Here is a 23,763-nt window from a genome sequence, read left to right on the forward strand (position 1 = left end):
TCATCTCTTAAAAAGGAAAATCTTTGCCAGTATCCAGATTAAATTAACCTTTGAAAAACTTTCTTCCATAAGGATGCTAATCTTCAGAAAGAATAAGACCTGAAAGCAGGACAGGCTGGGAATGGGCTGGGGGCTGAGCACCATAGTTTGTGTGTGGTGTGTGTGTGTGTGTGTGTGTGTGTGTGTGTGTACTTCGGTTGGAGCAGTCTCCGAGGAGCAGCTTGGGAAGAGTCTGGAGCAGCCTTTCCAGAAAAGCTAGTGCCTCTTACTCTTTGTGACCCATCAGTTCTCAAACCTGCCTGGACCCCAAACCAGGACTGAAAAGAAGGGTGTTCTCGTGAGGTTGGGTATCTCGGACTCCCTGGTGTAGTGGGATCAAGAACTGGGGTCAAGAGTTAAAAAGATGTTACGTGAACCTAAAAGTGCGTCGACAGATGAATGGATAAAGAAGGTGTGGCGCATGTGTTCAGTGGAATACTACTCACCCGTACACGAGCGTGAAATCTTGCCGTTTGCAGCAGCGTGGATGAACCTAGAGATTATCACACTAAGTGAAGTAAGTCAGACAAAAACACATGATACCACTTATACGTCGAATCTAAAAAAATACAAGCGAGCTCATTTACAAAACAGGAATAGATTCACAGACATTGAAAACAAACATGGTTCCCAAAGGGGAAAGATAAGCTGGGAGTTTGGGATGAACAGATACACACTGCTATATACAGCATAGATAACTAACACTACTTGTAGCGCAGGAAACTATATTCCATATCCTGTGATAATCTACAGTGGAAAAGAATCTGAAAGAGAATACCTATGTATGTGTAATTGAACCTCTTTGCTGTTCACCTGAAACTAAGCACGTGCATGCTCAGTCACTCAGTCCTGTCCAACTCTTTGCAAACCCATGGACTGTAGCCTGCCAGGCTCCTCTGTTTGTGGGATTCTGCAGGCAAGAATACTGGAGTGGGGTGCCATTTCCTCCTCCAGGGGATGTCCCTGGCCCAAGGATCGATTGAACCCAGGCCTTCTGCAAGAGATTCATCAGCAGGCAGAGTCACTGAGCCACCTGAGAAGCCCCATGAAACTAAGACAACACTGTGAATCGACTGTACTTCAGGTTTGTTGTTGTTTCTTTGTTTAAAAAAATACATTGTGCAACAAAGATAGGAGAGGGAGTGGAAGAGAGACCTAGACCGATGCTGGGTAACACAGGATCGGTGGAGTCAGAAAAAAGGGAGAAGGGAAAGAAAACCAGGAGTTTCAGTGGATAGATGGTAACTTCCTCTTGGCCCACTTTCACTTCTTTAATCTCCTCTCACCAAACCAAGACGATACAACTCAGCTTCATCCTGTGTCTGTCGCTCAAGAGACCCCCACCGTAGGCCTCAGGTCGTACTCCCTGGCCTGGAATTGACAGATTTGCCTCAGGCTACAGACTTTTCCTCACAGCCCCATCTCCTTCCATTCTGCCACCTTTTAAAGGACACAGCAATAGGCGCGGGGTCCTGAAAGTCCCCTTCCTGGCTCTAGCCCCACACTTATTCTCTGAGTTGTTCAAGTTACTCACTTTTCTGAATCTTGTTTTCACTTATGTAGATATGGATATAATAATCTGTACTTCCCAGCGTGGCTGTAAGTTTTAAGTAAGAAGAAGATATAAAACACAGTGTTTAGTCCAAAGTGATTAAAGGCAGTGCTGTCTGTTTCACGTAGTTCACTTGTGCTCTCCTCCCACCCATACAATGCCTCTACCTTCAAACCATCACGCATGCCACTTCCTCCCACCTGTCTGCTTATCCCCAGAGCGCTCCATGGACCCACCCTCCTGTCCTTTAGAGAAAACCTCCTCCATGAGCTCCTCCGTGATGACTTGAGATCATGATCGGCCCTCCTCCCGTCATTCATACTCTGCCTCCTGGACGCCACTTTTCCACCAGCGTCAGTTCTTCTCTCCTCATCAATGTATGAAGACACCTGTAGAAAGGAAGTCATGTAGGTTTCTTCTTTTTTCCCTGACCTCATCTCCTGACACACGACAGGCACATCAGAGACATCTGAACCTACCTATAGTTTATCTAAATGGCCACTTACTCTGATCGTCTCCCGAGTCATGGAAGATGCTACCATCAACTACTTTGCAGACTTACTGCATAACAGACCAGGGCTTCTCAAAATGTGGGCCATACATCTGCAGCATCAGCTTGAACTGGAGACTTGTTAGAAATGCAGTCTTGAGCTCCATCCCAAACTTACTGAGCCAGAAACTCTGGGATTAGAGTGTAGCGATCTGTGTTTTTACAAACCCTCCAAGTGAGTCTTATGCAAGGTAAAATCTGAGCACCAAGGGGCTAACGCATTTTCTGTAAAAGGTCTTTCACTTCAGATTAAATCAGATACCAGGAGATCTTAAAGGGGATAGACAAAGCACATATGAAATGTAAAGGCTTTGGGTGAGAAAGTAAGCCCTGGACCCTATCCTCTAGAATGAACCTCAAAGAAAGAAAATGGAGGAGTGCTTTGGACAACCAGGAAATGTCCTAGATGCCCCATGTGGGGAGAAAACAGAAACTAAATGTGCCTCAAAGATAAAACTCCTACTTCTGCTCATAGTTGGGGCCAGGTGCATGATGGTAACCCAGGTTCAATGCAGATGATGACAATGCCCTAGGGCAGTTGTCCTCAAAGTGAGGTGCTTGGACCAGCAGCACTCACATCACCTGGGAATTTGTTAGAACTCCCACATTTCAGGCTTCACCAAATCCTCCTAATTCAGAAACGCTAGGAATGTTGCCTAGCCCTCTGTGTTTTCACAAGTTCTTCAGGCAGTCTGGTGCAAGCTAAGGCTTAGAAATCACAGAGGTAGGCCTTGGGGTAACATGCTTTCCATACATTTTTCCACTTAATGCTGATAATTCTGTCAGTAGTTGAAGTTTTTTGCTATTTGAAGATGAAAGAAATTAAAGTCAGATTTGCCTTAAGGTCACGTAGCTGGTCAGTGACCAAACATGAATTGAAATGGTCCGTTTCCTAAACCCCACTAAGTATGCGGAGGATGTGTTTTGGTCATCCGTGGTCACTGATGGGCCCTGGGGAATGAACGTTGACGGAAGGCAGGGGTGGGCAGGTGTGGACAGCAAGTTAGAGCTAGAGCCAATAGAGCAGTCCCTACAGTTTCAGTGGATAATATTCAAACCCAGGATCTGGCAAGTTAGATCTGAGGTGCCACCTCTTTTAAAACTCCCTGCACATCTGAAAGTAAAGGGTCATAGGCTACAGCAGCTGAAACTGTCAGACTTTGTCATGATGTTTGAGGACTTGAAGCTTTAACTCTTTGCTTGAACTCCTTCAATCTGTATTCAGCCCGCCTGACTTCCTTCTCAGTCTCTGTCCCTGAATGCCATTTTCTTTGTCTAAGCACCTCCTGGAAGAGCTTTACTTGAAAGAGAGGCGAGGCAGGTGGTGTTTGGTGCAGGGAGGTTCAGCCCCTTTGGATCACACCTGATAAATCGGTTTTCCTCTCAGAGGAAGCAGCTTGCTTTAGGAGCAGCTCTGGGTCTCGTGGTTTCCTTTTGCAGACAGAATCACAAACAGTTATTTTTCTCTCTTGGCTCAAAAGAAATGCCCCAAAACCAAGCTCTTCTCAAGACATAGTTGAACTTAGAACAAGAAGTGAAACATGAAAGCGTTTTATGCAGGAAGTGGTTGGAGAAAAGTGAACCGTTGACAGGGTCCTGAGCATGGGGGAGGGTGTCAGGAAACAGTTGGGGCAGAGGGCTCAGCTCAGAAGTCACAGCCAGGGTACTTCTCCAGCTCGCCTGAACCACAATAGTTCTGTTTCCACACCCTGAGGGAATGGAGTGTGTGGGGAGGCAGAGGAAGTGAAAGAGAACATCAAGGAGGACCCCAGGAAAGATCCCCAAGTGCAGATCATATAAAGAAGGACAAGGGACAGGACTTTCCTATCCATTCTTCACACAACTCATATTCAGGGCCAGGACACTACAGCCCCAAGTGAGTCCCAGAGGGAGTTTCCATTGTTTTGCAAGAAAACATTCAGGACCAAAACTTGACAAATCCTTGCCTTGTTCACCAGCCTCATTTCTACATAATCCAACTTCCTGCCTCTGGGTTCTAGCCACCCTTGGCTTCCTTTAAATACCTGAGAACTCCATGTGGTCACTTGCCTTGGAACACGGTGTTACTTATTCCTGGAAATACCTCCAATTCCCACCTCCCTCACTTTTCAATTTCAGCTCAAGTGATGTTGGGCTTCCCTAACAGCTCAGTTGGTAAAGAATCCACCTGCAATGCAGGAGATTCTGGTTCAGTTCCATCTGGGAAGATCTACTGGAGAAGGGATAGGCTACCCACTCCAGTATTCTTGCCTGGAGAATTCCATGGACTGGTATCGTCCATGGGGTCACAAAGAGTCAGATGCAACTGACTGACTTTCACTTTCAAGCAATGTTACTTTTTCTCAGAAGTCTTTCCTGACAACCCCACTCCAATCAGTTAAACTCATCTGTTATACATTCCCGATCCATACTGACATTTTCCTTGAAAATATTCACTATGCCATAATCTTCATTCAATGTCAGACTTGCCTAAGAAACGAAGAGATGATGGAGAAAGCTGGTGATGGTAAAAATCTTATTTTCTTAAAAGATAGAACCAGGATTCTTCTGCAGTGCAAATATCTATTCAAGGAAAACACCATGGTTGATATGTTCAGAAGGAAAAGGAGACCACAAAACCAGGGCAATCAAAAGGAAAAGAATCTCTTTGTTTTAGAAAGGAATAAAATTACTCACAAAGAAATGCGGAACCTCAAATTAGCTTTATCAAATAGAATCCAGCAATAACTTAGATGATAAAGATTTGTCCTAGGTGTGCAAAGAAGGTTCAATATGAGGAAATATTTTCACATAATTTAATGTATTATGAAGCTGTCGAGCAATCATGGCCTTAGCTGTTGGAAAGTAATTTGGTAAAAATTTAGCAACTAATAATTGGCCAACAAAGGTCCTAATAATTGCCAACAAAGGTCTGTCTAGTCAAAGCTTTGATTTTTCCAGTAGTTATATATGGATGTGAGAGTTGGACTATAAAGAAAGCTGAGCACTGAAGAATTGATGCTTTTGAACTGTGGTGTTGGAGGAGACTCTTGAGGGTCCCTTGGACTGCAAGGAAATCCAACCAGTCCATCCTAAAGGATCAGTCCTGAATATTCATTGGAAGGACTGATGCTGAAGATGAAACTCCAATACTTTGGCCACCTGATGCAAAGAACTGACTCACAGGAAAAGACCCTGATGCTGGGAAAGACTGAAGGAGGGAGGTAAAGGTGACGACAGAGGATGAGATGGTTGGATGGCATCACTGACTCAATGGACATGAGCTTAAATAAGCTCTGGGAGGTGGTGATGGACAGGGAAGCCTGGTGTGCTGCAGTCCATGGGGTCGCAAAGAGTTGGACATGACCGAGAGACTGAACTAAATAATTGGTTACATTTTTACAGTAATAATTTCAATCTCAACTTCAAAGCTTGTACTTTATTTAACTGGAAGCATTGAGCTATTGCCACAAAAGTTAGAAACAAGTTAAGGAGGCCTACTGTATTGTGATTATGAACATTCTACCAGATTTTTTGTTTTTGTTGTTCAGTCACTAAGTTGTGTCTGACTATTTGCCACCCCATGAACTGCAGCACACCAGACTTCCCTGACCTTCACCGTCTCCCTGAGTTTGCTCAAAGTCATGTCCATTGAGTCAGTGATGCCAGTCAACCACCTCATCCTCTGTCATCTCTGTGGATCACAACAAACTGTGGGTTCTTCTAGATATTAGCCACAATAAATTAACACAATAAATTAGATGTTTTTTTAACTCAAGAGGAGGAGGTAAAATGATCATTTTGACGCATAAAGAACTTCTCCAAATCAACATCAAAAGGATTAACAGAATTTAACCATGAGCAACAAATACATTCTGAGCTTCTCTCGTGGCTCAGTCATAAAGAATTCATGTTCCAATGCAGGAGATGTAGGAGATGAGGGTGAGATACCTGGGTCAGGAAGAACCCCTGGAGGAGGAAATGGCAACCCACTCCAGTATCCTTGCCTGGAAAATCCCATGGACAGAGAAGCCTGGTGGGCTACAGTCCATGGAGTCACAAAGAGCCGGACATGACTGAGCTACCAAGCATACACAGCACAAAAAACAAATATATGAGAAGATATCAATTAAAGAGAGAAAGTTCTTTAACAGTGGAAAAATAATTTGACCACATTCATACTGAGAAACACACGTTACCAAAACATGAATTTGCCACATCCTCACCAACACTTCTCTCCTGTCTTTGTGACAATAGCCGTCCTAACGGGGGTGAGAAGCTATCTCATGATGGTTTTGATTTACATTTCCCTGATAAATAGTGATGTTGAGCATGTATTCAAGCACCTGTTGGCCATTTGTATGTCTTCTTTGAAGCAATATCTATTCAGGTCCTTTGCCCATTTTTAATTGAGTTATTTGTCAGGGTACTTAAGTTATCCAATACCTTTCTTTTATAAACCGAAAACATTTTGCGTATTCAAAATAGCAATATTTTAAGCTTTTTTATTCTATGAAAAGTTTTTATAGAGGTGCTTTACTGAATTTTACATACGATTTAGAAAATCGTGGGCTTTGAATTTGATGTTGCATTATATTTGTTTTCATATAAAACAAATGGAAATAGGTCCCTGTTAGCGTTTTGACACAGAATGTTTTGTTTTTAGGAAGAGATTACTGTTATTAAATAGATGGATGTGGAAGAATTCAAAACAGTGATAATAGCGTGTGACAAGGATGGTGGTGTCCACTTGGGTCCCCGGGCTGCGCTGTGCTTTCCAGCCTCCCGTATGATGAGGTCCAGGTCTGGGAATCATTTCTCATCAACAGTTGGTAGGGAAAGCAAAGTGCATCACTACTGATCTGGGATATTTAAAGGCTGTCTAAGAAGTCCCACATTTCCTCTGTCCCTACTGTACCGAATGTCACAGAAATAAAGATAAAAACATTTGAGTGATTTCAAATTTAACGCTTTGGGTCATTCCCCCTGACTGCAGACACTCAGATGATTATTGTAGACACTGCCTAGATCATTGTAGACACTGTTCCCCCAGGGAGGCTGCCCAGACCTGGGGAGCTGAGCAGGAAGGGAAAGCAAAGAAACCATGAATGAGTCATTTCCAAATGTGTTCAGACAGACATCGCCCTCTCCCAGTTCCCCTTTCTGTACTCGCCCCCTGCACAGCGCCCTGTCCTGTGCCCCCACACCCATATGTTCTGCCCCTGCAGTGGCACTTGCCTTTAGAACAGTCACTGCTAAGTGTGCATAAGGTCATTCCTCCTGGGGGGCCTTGGGGGGTTGCATTCAGGCAAACTTGTAAATGTAGGGACACAGCCTCGGGGTGGGGGAAGGAATCAAATCTACCAGCATCATCAGCCTCCCCTTTATTCCAGTTTAAACGATCAAGTGTTCTTCGTTTTTTCAATTGAGGTAAGTCCACAAGACAAAAAATGACTCATTTTGCCATTTTAGCTATTTTTTAAAAGAGAATTTCAGACAGTCATGGTGCAGGGGCTCTGTTGCAGCATGAAGCTCACGAAGCAGACTAGATTTTCAGCTTTTCTCTCTCTCTCTCTCTCGAAGCTGAACTGTCAAGTCATAGATTTGAACCATAACTCAGGTAAGCCCACACTCTTGAAAGTTCCGTGCTTTTCATTCCTAGTTTTCAGGCAATGCTTGAAAAAGAAAAAAATTTTAAACAAATTTGCCTTGTTTTTAGGGAAACAGGGTGATGGCATTTGGCTTAAGTGAGGCCAGTTTACAGAACCTGTAATCTTCTTGGAATTTAGTTTACCCAATAGAGGCAAAGAGAACATTACACAGAAGGGCTGACTGGGAAGAATTCGCTCATTAACACAAGAGTTTTCTGTGCCATGTCACGTGGTATAGGTTGCCAGTTTTTAAGATACTTCCCTCTGCATAGGAAAGGGAACTAAATGGCAAGGCATCTTGTGGAAAGAGGAAAATTCAAAACTAACAGATCAAATGAAGTGCATTTCTGGTTGGAAGAAGAGTGCACTTTCCTGAGTCGCGTTTTTAATGCACCGCGTCTCTCAGCGAGGACTCGGTGTGAGGGCAGGGGTCTGGCGGCCAGGTGGAGAACTCAGGAAGGGAGCAGGTGGGGAGGGGGGAAGGAAAGAGCACTCAACCGCGGACAGAAACAAAGGAAGGCCACGGAAAGCAAGAGAGGGGGCGGGGAGGCCCCCCAGGGAGGAGGGGCCCTGGAGGAGAGGTGGGCGTGGGGGGAGAAGCAGCCAGTGGGGCCACAAGGGAGCCCAGTTTCCTGACCAACTGAGTGAGCGCTGAGCAAGTGTCTACACTTCTCTGCAAACCAGCGATCGTAATTCTTTCCACCCACCTCCTCAGCTTTGTGCAGGCAACTGAGGCATGGTTGTGAACATGCTCCAGAAATATAAGGTTCTTTCATGTGTCCTAACTCAAAAATGGTCACTTTTTAATTGACCTCTGTTCTCTCTGTCCCTCAGGAACAGCCATGGGCCAAAATGAAGGCAGTCCCTCTGCTAAGTGACCTGCTGCAAGTGCCGTTTCTGTCCTACTCTGTGCCTGAAGTGAAAGGGAAAGTCTCAGTCGTGTCCGGCTCTTTGTGACCCCCATGGACTGCACGGTCCATAGAACTCTCCAGGCCAGAGTACTGGAATGGGTAGCCTTTCCCTTCTCCAGGGGATCTTCCCAGCCCACGGATGGAACCCAGGTCTCCAGCAATGCAGGCGGATTCTTTATCAACTGAGCTATCAGTTCAGTTCAGTTCAGTTCAGTCGCTCAGTCGTGTCCGACTCTTTGCGGCCCCATGAATCACAGCACGCCAGGCCTCCCTGTCCATCACCAACTCCCGGAGTTCACTCAAACTCACCTCCATCAAGTGGGTGATGCCATCCGCCCATCTCATTCTCTGTCATCCCTTTCTCCTCCCGCCCCCAATCCTTCCCAGTATCAGAGTCTGTTCCAGTGAGTCAACTCGTCGCATGAGGTGGCCAAAGTATTGCAGTTTCAGCTTTAGCATCAGTCCTTCCAATGAACACCCAGGACTGATCTCCTTTAGAATGGACTGGTTGGATCTCCTTGCAGTCCAAGGGACTCTCAAGAGTCTTCTCCAGCACCACAGTTCAAAAGCATCCATTCTTCGGCGATCAGCCTTCTTCACAGTCCAACTCTCACATCCATACATGACTACGGGAAAAACCATAGCCTTGACTAGACAGACCTTGGTTGGTAAAGTAATGTCTCTACTTTTTAATATCCTATCTAGGTTGGTCATAATTTTCCTTGCAAGGAGTAAGCATCTTTTAATTTCATGGCTGCAATCAGCATCCGCAGTGATTTTGGAGCCCAAAAACATAAAGTCTGACACTGTTTCCAGTTTTCCCATCTATTTCCCATGAAGTGATGGGACCAGATGCCATGATCTTTGTTTTCTGAATGTTGAGCTTCAAGCCAACCTTTTCACTCTCCTCTTTCACTTTCATCAAGAGGGTTTTTAGATCCTCTTCACTTTCTGCCATAAGGGTTGTGTCATCTGCATTTATGAGGTTATTGATATTTCTCCCGGCAATCTTGATTCCAGCTTGTGCTTCTTCCAGCCCAGCATTCCTCATGATGTACTCTGCATATAAGTTAAATAAGCAGGGTAACAATATACAACCTTGACGTACTCCTTTTTCTATTTGGAACCAGTCTGTTGTTCCATGTCCAATTCAAACTGTTGCTTCCTGACCTGCATACAGGTTTCTCAAGAGGCAGGTCAGGTGGTCTGGTATTCCCATCTCTTTCAGAATGTTCCAGAGTTTATTGTGATCCACACCGTCAAAGGCTTTGGCATAGTCAATGAAGCAGAAATAGATGTTTTTCTGGAACTCTCTTGCTTTCTCCATGATCCAATTGAGCTATCTGGGAAGCCCTATTCTGTGCCTCGTTTGTATAAAAATCATGCTATCCTCTAGAATCACAATATGAGCCAGCAACTGTTTCTTCATCAGAGAGAATAACTTTGCACTGTTCATTTCAATTTCCCTGGTCCAACCATTCACTGGTGGTCATGACCAGACCTCTGCCCAGCCAAGGTCAGAGGAACCATCTCTGTCCTGGAACAGGCAGGTTACTTACCCACCTGAAGATGGAACCACCATCTTGGCTACACATTTCTGATCTTCAGAAAATTTGCCTTTCAGGGGGCCAGAACAGAGTGATATCGACAAACTCTGAATGACAAGATACTTTTCTTGGATCCAATATGACAATGCCCTGCAGACCTAGAGAAAGCTAGATGCCTTAAAATCATTATCTTATTTGATAATAGAGTCAGCTTCTACTTTATAAATACAATATATTATGAGAGTATCTTCTCCCAGATGTTTCCTTATCATTAAAAATATTCCATTGGCATGACAGTATGGTGATAACAAAGTAAGCTTGCTCTTTCTTCACCTTGTTTTTTTTTTAATTGAAATATAGTTGATTTACAATGATGTGTTAGTTTCAGGTATGCAACGAAGTGATTTAGGCACACACACGCACACAAATATATTCTCTGTAGATTCTTTTACATTAACAGATTATGACGAGATATCGAGTATAGTTCCTGTGCTCTGCAGTAGTCCTTGTTTGTTAGTTTATATAGAGTAATGTGTATAGTTTAATCCCAAACTCATAATTTATCCTCCCCTGCCCCTTTCCCTTTTAGCAACCAGAAGTTTGCTTTCTATGTCTGTGAGTCCATATCTGGTTTTTATGATTTATTGCTGCTGCATTGGGTTCGTTGTGGCACATGGGACTCTTCAACGCATTGTGTGGGCTTCGCTAGGTGCAGGGCACACTCTTCTTGCAGCACATGGGCTTAGTTGCTCTGCAGCATGTGGGATCTTAGTTCCCCGACCAGGGATTGAACCTGGTCCTCTGCATTGGGCCATCAGGGAAGCCCCTATATCTGTTTTGTTAGTGAATTCATCTGTATCCTTTTCTTTTTATTTGGATTCCACATATAAGTGATATCATGTGGTATTTGTCTTTCTTTTCTAAGTAAACTTGCTCTTAGCAGGACCATATACAAAGACTCACCCAGCTCACTGTGCCAGAGGATCAGAGCTGAGAATCATTCTGGTGGGCAAAATGGGAACCGGCAAAAGCATCCTCCGGAAACCAGCATTTGAGTCCAGGCTGAGTGCCCGGCCCTTGACGCAGACTTGCAGTGAGAGTCGGGGCAGCTGGGGAGAGAGAGAGGTGGTGGTTATTGACACACCAGATATGTTTTGTGGGAAGGACCCCTCTGGCTCCCTGTACCAAGAGGTGCAGAGGTGCTACCTGCTCTCTGCCCCAGGACCCCACGTGCTGCTCCTGGTGACGCAACTGGGCCGATTCACCACGGAGGACCAGCAGGCTGTTCAGGGGGGGAAGGAGATCTTCGGAGAGGGTGCCATGAGGCACACAGTTGTCATCTTCACCCACAAGGAAGACCTCGAGGGAGGCTCCCTGACCGATTATATCCAAGGCTCAGACAACAGAGCCCTAAGCGAGCTGGTGGCAGCGTGTGGGGGGCGAGTGTGTGCCTTTGACAACCGCGCTACAGGGAGCACCCGGGATGACCAAGTGAAGGGGCTCATGGACTTGATTGAGAGCCTTGCGACAGTGGAAAGGGGTGGCCACTACACTAACAGGCTGTACAAAAGTCAGAATGTGGGCCTGTGCAGTCAAAGGAAAGACTGCAGGATTTCAAAGGGAGCTTTATAAAATGCATGGACATTCAGAGACGAGGTACAGTCATGGCCAAAGCGAGTTGCCTGAGGGAAGCCCTGACCCAAACAGCGCTGGGTGTCGTGCTGTGTGCTCAGGTGTCTGCGCGTCGCTCATCCAGTTGTGTTGTGTGTTGCACAGGACATGCGCTTTCTTTCGCCGCTTACCCTTTGGTTTGTGCAGTTTATTCTGTAGTTCACTGTTAGCCATACCCAAAAAATTAGTGATGATTTTTAGAAAGACCGGTAGACTGGAACGCAAGACTCCTGCATCATAGTCACTGATCAGTGCCTCTTCGTTCACTGTCATATCCTGGGGAAGTCACAGTTGCCTGCCCCGGAAAGTCGTATCTGATATCTCTAAATGTTTGAGATTCTGTGAACTGTTTAGATCTTAACCTCATCCTATTTGTTAAAAACAAAATGATCTTAAAATTTCCTGTTTGTTTTGCAATATAGTACCAAAACCTTCTGAAAGTTATAAACATAACTCATTGTTTATAAAAATGAAAATTCCTCTCATTTGCAAGTCTCTATCTAAAGTCAGTTGTATGCTCCTGAAAACTCCTTTTCTTCTTTATACTATCACTCTTATTTCTGAATATAACAAAAATGGCAATAAAATTTCTACAAGGTATATTAAATTAACAAGTGAGCTGTAAAGTTCCTGAGATCACATGTCTTTAACTCTGTGCTATGGTTTTAAATTCCGAAGATGGTAAATGGACATATGGCTTATTTCTCTGACACAACCAACTCATGCTCAACAATCACACACAGACACACACATCAACAGTCTGTTTTATGCGCATCGAAAGGGGCTCAACTAGACTTTATCCCTTGTGTCCAATCCCAGTCAGCACTGAAGCATGCTAGAGGCTTATGTTTCAGACAAAAGAGTGGACCTAGTATTTTGCATTTGCAGTATTCTGCTTTTAACATCTTCTTGTTAAATGCAACTAGAATTTATTAAAATAAACACAGACTTTATGAGTGATGAACTCACCAAATAATTAGGAAAACTCCAAGGATGCAGCAAACAATGCACACAAAGGGAGGTGGGAAATGTAAGAAGGATGCAGAGCTAAAAGCACCCTCTCTAACCAGGCAAAGCCTCAGGCAAAGGCACAGGAGGCGAAGGAGGGCTCCACGTGCGAGCATGAGAACCCTGAAAGGCAAGGGGTTATCACAGAGACACCGGGAGCACCGTCAGCAAAGGTGCATGCTGGGTGGCAAAGACTTAGTCACCGCGGCCTGCGTGGGTCCGACCAGGGCGCAGCCAGTGAGGAGCCACATTCACCTCAGTCTTAAGGAAATACTCTCTCCCGGGGTCATTCGCCTGTAGGATTGGCACTCGAGAGACCCTGGCAGTGTGTCTCCTTCAACTCTGTGCCCTGGACACCAACCTTTCCTCACACTGGTCCTGGCCCCGCCAGCTAGTGGGAGAAGGAGAGACTCCGGGCTTCAATAATGCTGAATGGAAAAAAATGGGGGTCTCAGTCATTCAAGACACACTGTACCTGGAAAAAAAAGAACGGAAAACAGTTGACCTTGGGTCTCTTTGCTACCTGAAAACTGGGCTGGAACTAAACATGAACTAGCAGCTCCCAGCCAGTAGATCAGGGCTCCAGACAGTCGTCCTTTCACATCCGGCGACAGTCAACTCTGAAAAGCTTGAGTCGGATTGGTGACCTGAGCAGGTCTAGGGCCAGTCCTTTGGTACCTGTTCACCACACCACTGGGTCTTTTACTGACCTCACTCTCATGACCCTCATGAGAGAAGGCAGAACAACTAGAATTGGTGATTCCAACACAGATGACCAGACTAAGCCTCTACATAATGCCAACTTGGGAAGAGTGTAAACCTATGGTGGTTCGGCAGTAAAGAATCCACCTGCCAATGCAGAAGACACAGGCTCGATCCCTGGGTTGGCAAGATCCCCTGAGGAGGAAATGGCACACCACTCCAACATTCTTTCCTGGAGAATCCCATGGACAGAGGAGGCTGGCGGGCTAAGTCCATGGGATCACAGAGAGTCTGACATGACTGAGCGACTAAACAGAAACAGCAATTCATCCTCATCCTCAATACACTGGCTAGCTTCAAGTCCTTCCATAGCTGAGAAGACATCCTTTCTCAGATAAAACCCTGCTTCTGACTTTTGCTGACAGACTGGACCCTTAGAGGAGCACCAGCCACAGGGATGTCCAGTCAATGCCCGGGTGTTGAGAAGAGCTATCATGGTCTTTGTTTTGGAGCAGGGAGCACCCTGGGCTTCTTTTATATGGGCAAATGCTTACACAGTGAAAAGTAATTGAAGATTCAATCACTAAGCAGTTCTAGAAGGAGACTCAGGCCTTGGGGTCCTACAACAAGATATTTGGTATGGTGGCGGGGAGGGCCCTGCTGGAGAACGCAGAAGATTAGTCGCAACAGGAGGGAGGTTTTGTAAGATAAATGCTTTAAGCCTACAACGAATGTTCCTGTCTCTTTAAATCATCACCACCACCTAACCCTCCCTCTGGGCTCACAGGAGCTGTGAGTCTCAAAGACTTCCTCTATGCAGAGTGGAAGGAAACAGCCTGCCACACTCAAAACTGAAGGGAAAGCAGAGATCAGGGCCTTCTTGGATCACTGGTGAGAGCCTGTCACCAGGAAAGGTGAGCCCCGCAGGGAGCAGGAGCTACGACCAACCAGAAGGAACATGGTTCTGAGAGCATTTACCGTCTGAGCACCCAGGCTCCACCAGGCACCTTTCAGGTGAGTAACAGCCGGACCCATTAAGATGGGGCATCCGGATTTGTGAAGATGTTCCAAGTTTCCAATAGAGGAAGTTCAAAAAAGGTTTATGAGTATGGTGTCCAGTCTGGGGGGCACACATGTCTGTCTCCTTCCACACTTCCCCCAAACAGTAAAAAAAAGTCTGTACTGGAACCATGTCTAGGAGTAAAATGCATTTGAAAAGGCATTCAACGTTGCTCAAACCGCACGTTCAGCACAGGCAAAGATCTTTCCTGTGGCCCCAAAGCAATCTAACTTCAGAGCAAGTTACAGTGTGCTGAGTCGGGAAACGATCAGAATTCAACCCTGCCCCAGATTACCCCTCTCCCCTCTGTCCACATTAAGGGACCCTCAAGAGATTAAAGAGGTTAGGAACCAGGTCTTCAACCCCTCGTCCTCATGACCCCTGACACGTTGGCTCCCTAATTCAAGGCTCTCCCACCCCTGCTGTAGGAACAGCTCAGTTTCCTCATCTGTACAATGAAGGGGTCTGAATAAATGGCTCATTTCCAAACTCTGATGTGTGGACTGACGATATCAGGTACACTGGATTCATAAATCAGAATTTCTGAGCATGGTCCCCCCAGAATCGACATTTTAAGAGAACATTCAAGTAGTTCTGAAATACAACATATTTGAGAGGCACTGAGTTACATGAACTTTGAATTTTCAGAGTATTCAGAATACAGGAATTCAACATGCTTTACAATAAGGAAGAGCTATTTTTCACCCCAGATTTCACGAAGAGCTTATCTGCTTCTTAAAGTTTATTTTAAATGATTTTAACCCACATTTCAAACTATCTGGAAATCCCAGTGACCTACTCGAGAGTTCTGTGGATTCCCTGTAGCACACTTTCTCATTTCCATCTTTGGCGAGGACCTCTTGCTTTCTCTTGTCTTCTTCTAGGGTTTGAATCTTGTGGCTCTTTCTTCATTTCTGCTCTGATGTCAATCATGGGAGTTTGTTGATGCCTAGACACAAAATAACTAATCATATCATGTGATTTGCCCTGGGGTAAACTTTACTGAAAGCTTTGTGTGGGGCAGCAGTAGAGTGACGGCAGAAACACAAACAGCTTCAGCTTGAGTTCTAGACACATTTGCCCTCTGAGTCCTTTGGCTAGAGAGGAGTTATTCACCCAGCCTCTCCCTTTGCTTTTCTTTCCTTGTTGGTGCCAAATGGGGTTGAATACAGTTACCTGCAGGAAAGAGGTGGGTGACGTGAGGAGGTAGAATTTGAAATGAATGTTGAAGTACAGACAAGACTCAGGCAGAAATGTGGGGTGGGATGAAGGGTCCTGGGAGGGAAAGCCCGAGGTGGGTTGGGAAAGGGCGCTGAAATCTGCTGTGTCTGGAGTGGCTGACTGGGGGAAGGGGTGAAGAGGGGGCAGGCGAGGTGGGATTCATTGGAAATGAGGCCGGAGAATCAGACTGAGCAGAGACTGTGGGCTCATGTTCAGAAGCTTGCGTGATCAGGCAAACGATCACAAAATGTTTAATTGTATTAAATGATGTTTGAGTGGGTGTAATCGTTGTACTTTGAGACACCTCAGACTCGAGGGACAGAACACAAAGAGCTGGAGGGGAGCATCCCAGTCTCCCCATATTTAGATACATAAGGAGAAGCCAAACTATGTGGTTATCTAAGAGCAGAAACTCTCCAGATGGGTTTGGGAAATACGTCTGTTTTCCAATTTTCTTCTTGCTTGTTTCACAGGCCAGCAACCCTAAGGTAGATTCTCCGTCAGTGAGCAAACTCTTGTTCTCCGTGTTTTCCAAAGCCCACCCTCCATCACCACCCACGCTGCTGAAACTCCTGGGAAATCCTGTTTCCGACAGCTTATGTCACTGACACAAGTGCTCCGTCTCTTAGTCGTGTCTGACTTTTTCTGACCCTGTGGACTGCAAACTGCCAGCCTCCTCTGTCCAGGAATTTTTCAGGAAAGAATACGGGAATGGGTTGCCATTTCTTTCTCCAGGGGATCTTCTTGACTTAGGGATCGAACCTGCATCTCTCGCGTCTCCTTCACTGGCAGGCGGATTCTTTACCACTAGCACCACCTGACATAGAATCACCTGGAGAAATTAACATCTAAAGTTTATTCATTGGCATGGATGGGATTAAGTGTTATCATCTCCCCTCTGCTCTTTGCATTTGGGGGCCCTGAGAAGACAAAAGCCAAGCTCACCAGGTGTTCTCACAGCATCATCCCGACCCAGACCAGGCTACTCCAACGCCTTCCCTAAATCCGATGCTCAGAGGAGGGCAGGAACTACGACCTTCTCACAGTGGGGTCACCAGCATTTTAGACCTGGTGTGACCCACTGTAGGCAGTTACACCTATTTGATGAATGAGTGAATGAACAAATTGTGTCTGTGACTCTTTCAGGTAATCATGGGAGGACGGAAGATGCCGAGAGATGAAGAAAATGCCTATGGTAAGAACATGTCTCACAATGCATGTTTGCCCCCAGGTGTGAGCTCTGGGTAGTATGGGGAGGGGCTCACACAAGACTGAACAGAGAGAAGTCCAGAGGCATCTCGATGCTGGGGTGAAGCACGGAGAAGCCTGGGGCTGCCACTTCACCTGTATCTTTACCCCCACCCTGCTGTGAGATATTAGGTTCTTTGACTAACCTGCAGCTCTGTTCCCAAAGTAAAATGAATAAACAGAAGGGGACGTAGAGGGCATCAGATTGTGTTTTAGAGGGAACATGATTTGCCAGGTAGAAAGAAGGTGTTAGGGAACACGGATGGAGGTTATTAGACAGCAGGTTTAAGAGAGAGGAGAAGAGAGGAGGAGGAGGGAGGGAAGAGAGATGGCCTGGTCTTGTCTTCCCAACAGCCGATGAGGACAGCACTACAATATGGATTGCGTTTGTGCAGAAGAGTTTTAACAGATTAAGCAGCTCCCCAAGGGTTACAAGGCTGGTAGAGGCCAGGTCTATGATTCAAACCCCGGCTAGGGGACTCCAGATAGCCCTCCTGGCTGGGTCCACTGCCCCACCCCTTTCTCCAGTGGGAGGGCATCAGGGAAAAGAAGGACCAGCTCTGCACACCTGGATGACTGATCGTATCAGACGAAGTAAAGGCCTGTATTACAAAGGCGCTTCCTCTAGAGAGACGTTCAGCAGCTGCTGGGGCACACACAGGTGTACGTGTGACGCCAAAGACGGGAGAGATAGGCGGGTAGAGACCCCCCGGAGGCCCGAATCTCACAGCAGGTCACTCAGGAAAGGTCTGGCCCCAAACACAAGCGTGGAAGCGCTCTGTTCTCCTTTGCTCGCAAGGCGTCCCGGAGACCCGGGGACCGGGACCTGTCGCTCTCAGGTTCCGAAGCTGACAGACCACCGGTGCCCACAGGTTTCCAGGAGTTGAGGTCCGCCCTGCAGGAGCGCAGGCTGCGCCTCCTCCTGGCCGGGAGGTCGGGGACCGGGAAGAGCGCCACGGGCAACAGCATCCTCGGGCGGACGCACTTCCCCTCCAGGCTGGCGGCCACGGCGGTGACCAGGGCCTGCGCCACGGGCAGCTGCCGCTGGGCCTCGTGGGACGTGGAGGTCCTCGACACCCCCGACCTCTTCAGCCCCGAGGTCGCCCAGGCAGACCCGGGCTTCGAGGAGCGAGGCCGCTGCTACCTGCTGTCGGCCCCGGGGCCCCACGCCGTGCTCCTGGTGACCCAGCTCGGCCGCTTCACCGCCCAGGACCTGCGGGCCTGGCGCGGGGTGCAGGCGCTCTTCGGGGCGGGCGTGGCGGCGCGCGCCGTCGTGGTCTTCACCCGCGCCGAGGACCTGGCGGGCGGCTCGCTGCGGCGGTACGTGCGCGACACCGACAACCGCGCGCTGCGGGAGCTGGTGGCGCAGTGCGGGGGCCGCTGCTGCGCCTTCGACAACCGCGCGGTCGAGCGGGAGCGCGAGGCGCAGGTCGCGGAGCTGATGGGGCTGGTGGAGGAGCTGCTGAGGGACCACGGCGGCGCCCCCTACACCAACGACGTGTACCGCCTGGCGCAGGCCCTGGGCGGGCTGAGCCCGGAGGAGAGGCTGCGCAGGGTGGCGGAGCGACTGGCCGCCCGCGCGCCCACGTGGCGGGAGCGCTGGCCTCTGGCCGCGCTGTGGCGGTGGCCCAAGGCGGCGCCGGGGACCCGCTGTAAGCTGGGCCTGGCCGCCCTGCTGGGCGCCCTGTTCCTGCTGTACCTGCTCTACAGGCAACGGCCCGAGGCAGTTACGGTGTGACCTTCAGTCTTGCAGGTCACCTGGCAAGAAAGGACCTGAACACTTGGATCTGAAGGGGGATTTCAAAGGAATCAGAGTTATCGGAAATTTCACGTTTACTCCAGCACATGGTTTTAAAATAAAGTTGTACCACTTTAAAACATCCTTAAAAATGTGTTTAGTTATCTTGATTTATTGGTTGTCTGTCAGAAATCGTAAAATGACTGGCAGTTTTCAGTAGAAAATGGATTCCTAGCAAAGGAAAAACCCCATCTTTTTCTTTTGAGCTTGTGTGTGTATGTTGCTTTGTTTTCTGAATGTTGAGCTTCAAGCCAACCTTTTCACTCTCCTCTTTCACTTTCAAGAGGCTTTTGAGTTCCACTTCACTTTCTGCCATAAGGGTAGTGTCATCAGCATATTTATTGATATTTCTCCCAGCAATCTTGATTCCAGCTTGTGCTTCTTCCAGCCCAGCGTTCCTCATGATGTACTCTGCATATAAGTTAAATAAGCAAGGTGACAATATACAGCCTTGACACACTCCTTTTCCTATTTGGAGTCTGTTGTTCCATGTACAGTTCTGACTGTTGCTTCCTGACCTGCATACAGGTTTCTCAAGACATTCTAGAAAATTGGAAATTGTGTTATTTTCAGTATAGTCACATTTAACTTCTTGGTTCTAAGTCATTGTACTGGTAAATAAACTGATGTATGTGTGTGTGCTCAGTCATGTCCAACTCTTTGCAACCCCATGGACTGTAGCCCACCAGGCTCCTCTGTCCATGGGATTTTCCAGGCAAGAATACTGGAGTGGGTTGCCATTCCCTGCTCCAGGGTATCTTCCTGACCCAGGGATCGATTACCCAGCTCGTGAGTCTCCTGCATTGCTCAGTTCAGTTCAGTTCAGTCGCTCAGTCGTGTCCGACTCTTTGCGACCCCATGAATCACAGCACGCCAGGCCTCCCTGTCCATCACCAACTCCTGGAGTTCACTCAAACTCATGTCCATAGAGTCGGTGATGCCATCCAGCCATCTCATTCTCTGTTGTCCCCTTCTCCTCCCGCCCCCAATCCTTCCAAGCACCAGAGTCTTTTCCAGTGAGTCAACTCATCGCATGAGGTGGCCAAAGTATTGGAGCATTGCTAGGTGGATTCTTTTTGTGGCTCAGCTGGTAAAGAATCTGCCTGCTATGAAGGAGACCTGGGTTCGATCCCTGGGTTGGGAAGATCCCCTGAAGAAGGGTAAGGCTACCCACTCCAGTATTCTGGCCTGGAGAATTCCATGGACTGTATAGTCCCTGGGGTTGCAAAGAGCTGGACAGGACTGAGTGACTTTCACTTTCAGTGTCACCTGGAAATGAGATGTCTGGATGGCATCACCGACTCTGTGGACATGAGTTTGAGTGAACTCCGGGAGTTGGTGATGGACAGGGAGGCCTGGCGTGCTGTGATTCATGGGGTCGCGGAGAGTCGGACACGACTGAGCGACTGAACTGAACTGATTATGGTTCATGTCTGTCCAAAATTAAGTAAGATTTGGGGAAAACAACATGCAATGTCTTCAATGTAGTTATCTATCTGGGTTTTTATGCAAATAATAGTAAAGTTCCTGTCTCAGAGAAGAGAGGAAGCCGCAGGTGCGTCAGCAGAGAGCCACAGACAACTCGAGGTTAGGTGTGGCTGCACCGCTGTGGGGTTTTACAGGGGGTGGGTCAACCCACCTAAGTCCTTGAACCCCATCCTTACGTTGTGTAAACAATCGTTATCATTATCGTTTCCTTATTTCTGAAACAACACTTTAGAGGGAAGCCTTTCTATCAGCCACGCCCTAGTTAGGAGGTGTGGATTCGGGAGGATGCAGATACCCCAAGACTATAAGGGCTCAGGTGTGCTAAAGGGGGAGGGCGATGTGCGGGGGGCGGGGAGCAGGCCGGAGGGAGAATGGGGGAGCGGGGAGTGAGGTTGTGCGCAGGCACCCTAGGGCAGTCCCAGTTCCGTGGAGCAGGAGTCTATGCGCATGCGCTTCAACGCAACCTGAGAGTAAAGTTCTGGGGAGACTAGGGATAGACTCTGGCCTTAAGGCTGTCTGCACTTGGGGGGCCTGAGGGCAGTGACTTAGACTCAGGGAAGTTTAGCTAGAAAAAAAAAATTATTATCAATTCCTTCTTTAGCTGCCTGCTGGGCCCATGCAGGGACTCTCAGCCAGAGAGAAAATCCTTCTACAACTTGGGGCGCCCAGGAAAGGGCTGACGTAACGGGGTCCATTACGTCCGCAGCTTGCCCATCCGGGGCCACGTGTGCACGAGCACGTGCTGTGGGCCAAGAATGCATACCACAGGGCTGAATTTAACCTGCTGTTCTTCCATTTTTTCGTTTTCTCACATCCGAATGTACATCTATACCCTTCAATTTCTATCATTACTTATTATTTGTCTTGTTTGTAAATGTGTATACGATTTTTAAGATATATATGAGTGTTAGTTGCTCAGATGTGTGCGATTCTTTGCAACCTGATGGACTGTAGCCTGCCAGCCACCTCTGTCCATGGAATTCTCCTGGCAAGAATACTGGAGTGGGTTGTATTCCCTTCTCTAAGGGATCTTCCTGACCCAGGGATTGAACTTGAGTATCCTGCATTGCAGGCAGATTCTTTACCATCTAAGCTACCAGGAAGCCCCAAATATGAGTGCTGCTGTTGCTGCTGCTAAGTCACTTCAGTCGTGTCCGACTCTGTGTGACCCCATAGACGGAAGCCCACCAGGCTCCCCCGTCCCTGGGATTCTCCAGGCAAGAACACTGGAGTGGGTTGCCATTTCCTTCTCCAATGTGTGAAAGTGAAGTCGCTCAGTCGTGTCCGACCCTTAGCGACCCCACGGACTGCAGCCTACCAGGCTCCTCCATCCATGGGATTTTCTAGGCAATAGTACTGGAGTGGCTTGCCATTGCCTTCTCCGAATATGAGTGCTAGGGTTGTCAAATTCTCATGCAAACTATAGCATCTAGAAATGTATAGGATCAGAAGAAGGCTTGACATTGTGGGCAAAATGCCCTGTTTCGTGTATCAGTGGGACCGTTGTGGGGTACAGTAGAAAGAGCAGGAAATGTGCGGAGGGCTTGTGTTCCAAAACCCGTCCCTATGAACTTGCTCAGAGACTTTGTGGCCAAGGGGCTTCATCTTTTCTTGAGATGTATATATTAAAATTAATCTTAATATGTATGATGAATTAATGCAAGAGAAAGCACTTTGTAGGTTAAATTCCATAAGAATATGATACAGGAATGAAAAGTGTAGAGGAAACATCATAATAATAATCCTCATAAATAAATTTCATACTCATAAATACATAAATTTCACACTCGTGAATACTCCACATTTAGTATTTGTAATAATAACTATTCCACATTATTCTATTCCACAGAGTTGGGTGCTAGTGGTAATAAAAGGTCTGTATGATTAGTCATCAAATATATTTACAAAGTACAATCAAAGTTGTACTTATTCTCTAAAATATTGCTAGTTTCTAATTCTTAGATTTAGAACTATATAGGCTCATAAGTGGGACTTCCCTGGTGGCTCTGACAGTAAAGAATCCGCCTGCAATGCAGGAGACCTGGGTTTGATCCTTGGGTTGGGAAGATCTCCTGGAGCAGGGCTCAGCAACCCACTCCAGTATTCTTGCCTGGAGAATCCTCATGGACAAAGGAGCCTGGCAGGCTACAGTCCATGGGGTTGCAGAGTCAGACACAACTGAGCGACTAAGCACAGCACAGTACAGACTCATAAGTAAAAGGAAGACACAATTTTTAGTTTTTTAAGTGGACTAATTTAAGAACTTCCCTGGCACCTCAGAGGTTAAGACTCCCTGTTTCCACTCCAGGGGGCATGGGTTCAGTCCCTGGTCTGGGAACTAAAATCCCACATACTACACAGCACAGCCAAAAAAAGTTTAAATATATATAATTTAATAATACACATGAAATACAAAATAGATAACAAAGCAAAATAATGCAAGATTGATCATAAAATAGAAAACATAATTGTAGAGAGAATACTATAAAAATTTATCACTTAATATTTTATGATGAAAACTGCCTCATGAAGTATGAAGGATAATTATCATTAAGAACCTTTTATTTGCAGAGGAAAGTAATCTACTGAGAATTAAGTGATTTTCTAAAGGCAAAAAGTGGCAAATCAGAACCTGAAATTATTTTTCCTTACTGTCATATAAAAAGAGCTTCCTTAACCACACACAGGATCAAAACACTATAACTTCTCAAAAATGCTCTAAGTGAATGTATATTCTTATCATTTACATAGGTCTTCTCTCACCTTTTATCTCTTCATGCATAAAAATTACTTTTTCGTGTGTTGATAAGCTTCTTTCATATTTCCATGCCCTACTGCCTGGATCAGCTGTCATTTTACACAGAGAGGTTCATCTTTGGCTTATTTCTGAGAGTTGTTTTTAGCCATGATGAGGTTTTCAAGCAGATTTCAAACAATGCATACTCTCTTACCTAGTCTTGTACTATATTCAGTGTTGTACAATATTCAATAATTATGCACAATATTCAGTATTCATCAGCCTGGCTGGACAGATGCCACTACTTCTTCCAGAGAATACCATGTGGACTGAATTCCCTAGAAGAGGAATTCCTATAAGTCCTTGGGGAAGCCAGAGCTAGACTATGACCCAAGACTTTTTTTTTTTCCTGCCCTGGAGCCTTCATCTGATAGTGGTATTGTATGCCTTTTCTTATAGAGCTGGATTTGTGCTTGCTTATTTCAGCAAAACATATTTTAAGAATTTTTTTCTAAATTTGTCTTTTTTTCTTTTTTAAATTAGCTATCTTCCAAAATAATGTAGTATTTTGTTTTATTTTTATATCTTATGAAAGTGAAAG

At 46.4% G+C, this 23,763-nt stretch overlaps 2 protein-coding genes across 7 annotated transcripts in view; both read left to right on the top strand.

Annotated features, from left to right (window-relative positions):
* Nucleotides 1–19,029, top strand: part of LOC129552014 (GTPase IMAP family member 1-like) — a 153,877-nt gene extending 134,848 nt beyond the window's left edge. For 2 of the 6 annotated variants that reach the window (XM_088834749.1, XM_088834750.1), the window contains exons 3-4: nucleotides 17,038–17,086; nucleotides 18,012–19,029. In XM_088834749.1, the coding sequence (XP_088690875.1) occupies nucleotides 17,044–17,086; nucleotides 18,012–18,877 (909 nt within the window). In that variant the 5' untranslated portion in view covers nucleotides 17,038–17,043 and the 3' untranslated portion in view covers nucleotides 18,878–19,029. Of the gene's footprint in view, nucleotides 1–14,356; nucleotides 14,625–14,695; nucleotides 15,860–16,364; nucleotides 16,380–17,037; nucleotides 17,087–18,011 lie in introns of those variants that run through there. The other 4 variants (XM_088834748.1, XM_088834745.1, XM_088834747.1 and 1 more) reach the window with 4 other exon arrangements.
* On the top strand, nucleotides 1,885–12,492 carry GIMAP2 (GTPase, IMAP family member 2). The gene is given in 5 exon segments (XM_088831996.1): nucleotides 1,885–1,968; nucleotides 7,704–7,740; nucleotides 11,155–11,793; nucleotides 11,796–11,972; nucleotides 11,975–12,492. Coding segments are annotated over 5 exon segments (1,104 nt in total). The 3' UTR covers nucleotides 12,142–12,492.
* Nucleotides 19,030–23,763: the final 4,734 nt, after the last annotated feature.

The sequence above is a fragment of the Moschus berezovskii genome, chromosome 3 (assembly GCF_049115385.1).
Source record: "Moschus berezovskii isolate FMDL1 chromosome 3, NW_MosBer_1.0, whole genome shotgun sequence".
In the NCBI taxonomy this organism is placed as follows: Eukaryota; Metazoa; Chordata; class Mammalia; order Artiodactyla; family Moschidae; genus Moschus; species Moschus berezovskii.